Raw genomic sequence first — 6,376 nt, 5'->3', positions numbered from 1 at the left:
CAAATTTTAATATCAAACTTTTTACCTACTGATATAAAATAATATTTTGGGATTTTTGGAGATTTTTATTTATTTTTAGGCTGAGCATAACTTAGAGTTTTAAGCTTATTTCGGTTATTGCCGGTTTTGCCCTTTTGGGATATAAAATGAGTTTTATAAATCCTTTTGACCTCAAACCTTTTTCTACTGATTTATTATGTTAAATAAATTATTTTGAGCCTTCTGGAATTATAAAAATATCAGCTTTCTATATAAAACCCGGAAATGGCTCCAAATCGCCTTTTTAAGCATTTTTACGACATAATATGTATCAAAACTAGTTTATATATATATATATATATGGTTTGATACCTACTGATATATTTAGTAAATTCTTATATTATAACAGTAAACAAAGGTTTTAAACTCAGATTTCCAGTTTTAACCTTTTAGGCTTATGTGAAATTACCAAAATGCTCCTTCGGTGCATAGTACGGTTAAAATTAATAAATTTCACATATATATGATACCCTACTGTTATAACTTATTAAATTAAGTATATTTACTAAATAAATCAGACATGTAACTCAGGTTACTAATTAAACTCTTTTATACCCTTTAAAATGACCAAAATGCCCTTATGAGGCATAGTTTGCAATTAAAATTATTTTGGGCATAATAGGAGATATCTTGCTGATATCACAACATGTTTAGTGCATATTAACTTAGGGAACTTGTATATGATTCATATGGTTACTCGTTACGCATTTTCCGCGTTCGGATCGGCTTATGTAACTAGTTTGCACATTTTAGCCGAAACGGGACAAACCATATCATTATTGTCTCAAAATCCAGAATGTGTTTAAGTTACCCATATTAAACAAGCATGCAATCTTGTCGGGTCAGAACCACATTCTAAAACGGTCTTCGCTTAATCTTGCGATTGAACTGTATTATTCCTTTAAAACTAACCGGTCTAAGCTTAGGCTAAATTAAAGACCCGTTAGGATTCTAATAGGTTATTATAAACCTTCGTTCCAGAATAGGAGATCCAGTAAAAGATATTTGCACTTGCTTATTGTGACTATACTTGCTCAGGTAAATACTTTTAACTTATTTTCCCTATACGGGCTTGGGGTACGGTATATAAAATACCGCTTGGTCGGGCATTGAATCTTTAATCAAATGTAGGTTAAATCATTTAAATGACCCGTTAAAATTGTTTTGTTTGCTTAAAGCCTTTGGGGGGTTAATGACCATGTCCCGGATATCCCTGGCATCATTTTACGAAATGGCCACGACTTAAGCATACTACACCCGTTGTGCATATATATTAAGGTATAACCGCCAGTTTCGGGGGAAACTGCTGCGGGACTATACCATGTGGTGTGTCTATTGATCTTTAACCTGGTGTAGACCCGGGCTACTGGACGCATAAGAAACATGTAAATCTTTTACAAGTTTATATTCAAATATTTATCCCAAGTTATAAAAATCTTTTTGTGCCTTGTGCATTCAAATCAATTTTTAAAACCTTTTCAAAATGAGTCGGTTAAATTGTATTTACCAGTGTAAACTGACGTATTTTTCCAAAAAGATTATGTGCAGGTACTACGCGTAATAGGCTGGCCTCTCCTTAGCATCACTTAGAGTCTCGCAAGCTTGGATGCCAAATTCTGTTGAACTATGTTTCCTCTTTATTTTGATCCACCTGTGGATCTGTTTCAACTACACTGCGATACTTAAATATTACAATATTTATTCGGTTGAAATAAATCTATCTTTTTGCTTCCGTTGTGCATTTTAAATTTGTGTTGTTTGACTATGATGATATCAACTACGTCACGATACTCCCCACCGGGCCCACCGGTGATACGTGGAAAATAGGGGTGTGACACTAAGTAGCCAAATAAGAACAACTCGGGCGTGTCATACCCAACATGGCAAATGTTGGAGGCGAGACAGGGTTAACTTACTTTAGGACTAGGAAACTACTTTGTTGAATCATGATAAAACATCAAGTGAGGTGGTGGAATGCGTTTAGATAGCCAAGGCTTCCACGTTTCACACATTTACCAAAACACGAGTCTCACCATATTGAAGATAGTGAGCATGGATGGTTTCATCACTTGTAGGTCATCTAAAAGCTTAGTCAAAACAGAAAGTTTAAAGGGTGTTTGCACTTCTAAACTCATAAGAATCAACCTTAAACAAGTCCCACAACCATGGATGGGTTTAGGAACAAGTAGGCACAAGATTCATGTAAAAAGTATGAGTTTTATAAAAGTTTACAATACAATCGTCCAAAACAGAAAGTTTGGATCTCAAAATGGTGATGTCCACCTTAGTTTACCATGGTAAACTTGTGGAAACACCCTTAAAGGTGTTCCAAGCTTTGTAGTGGAAGGAAAGATGAAGAAAAGTGAAATAAAGCTCATTTTTTTGCACTTAGAGGATTCTACCTCAAACTTGGATTTCCAGAAGATTATAGAGTGATTTAAGAGTGTTTGAGGGTTTGGAAAAATGCAAATGAGGTGTGGAAAGCTTGGTCATATAGTGGTTGGTTAGGGTTGGTATTTTAATGGAGTTATAAGGTGATTGGTGAGTTTGGATGTGGAAAGGATGCCCAACCCGTAGCTGGGGAACCAGGTTCTACGGACTTATGGCCTTGGCGTCACGCCAAGCCAAAGGGAGGGAGTGGTGGCGTGACGCGGCGCCTCCTAAGGCCATTCAGGTTTGATTTTTTTACAAATTAGCCCATGAACTTCCATCAGGTTATCATTTTATGCAAAAACTTTCATAATTTGCATGTTTTCAAGCACGAAAAACGTATGTAAGTATAATTCGAGTATCGTGAATGTATGTATGAGTAGTTGCATGTATATCAAGTGTCGGTTTGCAAGTAAACATGTATTTAAACGATTGATTGTATGTATAACATCTATGTATAAAGTATGAATTCCATTATAATCGAAGTCTCAGATTACAAAGTTGGAAATGAATATGAATACAAGTTTTCGAAAATAGAAATACGATTACACTTTTTAAATACGGAAAGTACAAAAATGTGAAGCGTTACATCGGTTTTTCTACACACCCATAATATACATAACACATGAACGATTAATGCAATTAACTTTCAACTATTACATATTTATAGTTTTTGTTTTTTTGCGTTTAATCTAGTTTTTCGAAAATTAACACGTCTTGGCAAAGATAAAATAAGTATGAATGAGATTGGTACCGGTATCATACCACATAGTACCCATACCAATAACTAAAACCAAAATCGAATATCGTAGCATACATTTTTTATTGTTACCAGTATGGGTTGGTACGATACCGTTATCATCCCACATAGTACTAACACCAAAATTGAGCTAGTCTAGAAAAACCAAATATCATATCGTATATATTCAGCCGGACCTGATACGAGAAGGGACTAGATGTGTGAAACATCCTAAATGAAAACACTTATTTGTAATTGAAAAAAAAAAAAAAAAACTAAAGCCCATCTCCAACACCTCTATAATAACCTCACCCAACAATCACCCACATCGCAAAATTAGGGTTTCTTTTCTCTCCCAAATTCCGATCATGTCGTCATCAAAAACCATCGTGTTAAGAAGCTCCGACGGTGAAACTTTCGAGGTTGACGAGATTGTTGCGGTGGAGTCTCAGACGATCAAGCACATGATCGAAGACGGTTGTGCTGACACCAGCATCCCTCTGCCCAACGTCACCAGTAAGATCCTCTCAAAGGTTATCGAATACTGTAAGAAACATGTGGAGACACCGAATAGCGACGAGAAGGTCGCTGAAGAGGATCTTAAATCCTTTGATTCTGACTTTGTGAAAGTCGATCAGGGTACTCTGTTTGATCTTATTCTGGTACGTATGCTATTCGATTTGTTGGTATTCTGAAGGTGATTATTGTTTATTCATGTTTTGTTGCACAACTGTTTGTGAATTATGCCCTAATTTTGGTTTTAATTTTTTGGGGATAATTTTAGGGTTTCGTTCTGTTATTTTTTTATTTTCCGACTCTTTTTTAATTGTGGAAAAGATCTTGTGGGTAATTAGGTTTGGCTGTGTTATCTTGTTTTTAGACGATTATCTACAAACAAAATTAATAGCTGCTAATAGTTTTAGGGCTGAGTAAGGGTTTTTGATTTTTCTACTAAACAATATTAATTAGTTAATTTAAATAGAAAAGTAGTCTGATTTGAAGTCCAAGAACCTTTGGATTTTGATTTAACCCTATTTTTTAACTAAATATCATCAATTAATTGGTAGAGGATCTGTACATTAATCCAGAAGTGTGAGAAGTGTATTATAACATTATATATAACACTATATAACACCATATAAACACCGTATAACAATATGTAACACCATATAACACCAAATAACACTATGTAACACTATATAACAAATATAACACTATAGTAACACTATAGTGTCTGATAGCATGTCTATGATAGATGTATAGTGTTATATATTGTCATATAGTGTTCCTTAGTGTTCCTTAGTGTTACATAGTGTTATATGGTGTTATATGGTGTTACATAGTGTTATACGGTGTTTATATGGTGTTATATAGTGTTATATATAGTGTTATAATACATTTCTCAAACTTCTGGATTAATGTACACTATCCCTAAAAAGATTAAAAAAGTTTTGTTTGAAGACCAAGAACCATCTTTTTGCTATGATAGTATTTTTACACCATGTGACTTATTCATTTGGTCGAGCGTCGTTTCTCGGGGGCGTCGATCAATCCTGAATCACAGGCCGCTCTGTCATTGTTTGATTTTTGGTTGTCTGATCACACTTGATTTTATATATCTACTTATCATATTTTTATGTTTGCCCCTGCTCGATAGTTCCGTAGTAGTTTTTTTTCTGATGTTTCCTAGGATCAGAAGGAACCTTTGTTTTGGTTCGATCGACTGTTTTGTTGTATATTTGTTTTTCTTAGTTGTTGCTGTGTCATCTTGTTTTTAGACTATACACCATCAGTTAGTTAATGTAATAGAAAACTAGTTTTTGAACTCTAAGAACCTTTGGATAATGATTTAACCCTAAATTTTCAACTAAACAACATCAATTAGTTAATGTAATAGAAAAGTAGTTTGATTTGAAGTCCAAGAACCTTCGAGTAATTATTTAAACTTATCTTTTTAACTAAACACTTTCAATTAGTTAATGTAAAAATATTAAAAGAAGTTCGGTTTGAAATCCAAGAATCATCTTTTTGGTATAAGAGAGTACTCTCTTTCAGTTCAATTGACTGTTTTGTTGTATTTTTTTTGTTCTCTTCATGTAGAATGCTATTAGCATAAGATCACTCACCATGTTATATGCAGGGTTTATCAATAAGTTTGAATTTAAAGCTTATTTCTTTTATCATATTTATTTAATTTATTTTATGTTGGTATTTATCCTATTTTAGTTTTCTTTATCACTCATTTTTTAAAGACCTATAAGCAGGATTGGATTGTTAACGTTTTGTTTGGTTGATTGCTTTTGAATCTTTGGGTTTTTAGCCATTTGAATGCTTCCATTTCTGCATCAATATTTTGTGTATGTTGCAGGCTGCGAACTATCTGAACATCAAGGGGCTACTTGATCTGACCTGCCAGACGGTTGCTGACATGATCAAAGGAAAGACTCCTGAAGAGATCCGTAAGACGTTCAACATCAAGAACGATTTCACTCCTGAAGAAGAGGAGGAGGTGCGCAGGGAGAATGCGTGGGCTTTTGAGTAAATTACCTGTTGTTTTATCTGTCTTGTCTGTTTATACTGCAGTAGTGTTTTGTGGGTGTCACATGCTTATATTTTTAAAACTATGAACATCCTTTATGTGTTTGGTTACATTTTCTTGCTTTCTTATTGGGTATGCATCTTGTTCTTTGATGTTTTGAAGCTACAAACAAGTGGCCTTTTTTTGAACCTTGATGGTGGGTAGGAGGTGAAGATTACAGACGGGGTTATGTGGTGCCAACATACACTGTATTTGTGTATGTATAATGCAAAACATATACCCCTTTTTCTGTAGAGGCCTTTAGGTTTCAAATGGTTTTCTGTCTCTAACCCATTAACTAGCAGGTGGTCATACACCATAGTAAAATTTTCAAATGGTTTTCTGTCTCTAACCCATTAGTTAGTAGGTGGTGATACACCGTAGTAAATTTTTCAATAACGGGTTCTCACGGTTAAAAAAAAGCTATACGTTCCTTGCCCGAAACACCTTGCGCTTTTTTGGGATCATAAGAATTTTCTTTCAGTAACGGATTTCTTTTGCTAACGCGTTCTTAAGGCTAAAAGAAAACATGATACATATATGGTATTGAAGTATTTGGTTTGGAAATTTGTTAAAAAGATTGTACTATG

At 34.3% G+C, this 6,376-nt stretch overlaps 1 protein-coding gene across 1 annotated transcript; it reads left to right on the top strand.

Annotated features, from left to right (window-relative positions):
- The first annotated feature begins 3,436 nt into the window (after positions 1–3,436).
- On the top strand, positions 3,437–5,899 carry LOC110926381 (SKP1-like protein 1B). The gene is made up of 2 exons (XM_022170134.2): positions 3,437–3,870; positions 5,577–5,899. Exons 1-2 carry the CDS (start codon positions 3,577–3,579, stop codon positions 5,748–5,750), a joined length of 468 nt encoding a protein of 155 aa, XP_022025826.1. The 5' UTR covers positions 3,437–3,576; the 3' UTR covers positions 5,751–5,899.
- The last annotated feature ends 477 nt before the right edge of the window (positions 5,900–6,376 follow it).

The sequence above is a fragment of the Helianthus annuus genome, chromosome 17 (genome assembly GCF_002127325.2).
Source record: "Helianthus annuus cultivar XRQ/B chromosome 17, HanXRQr2.0-SUNRISE, whole genome shotgun sequence".
Classification (NCBI taxonomy): Eukaryota; Viridiplantae; Streptophyta; class Magnoliopsida; order Asterales; family Asteraceae; genus Helianthus; species Helianthus annuus.
Note: the sequence above shows the minus strand (reverse complement) of the source record. Positions and strands in the feature narration are given on the sequence as shown.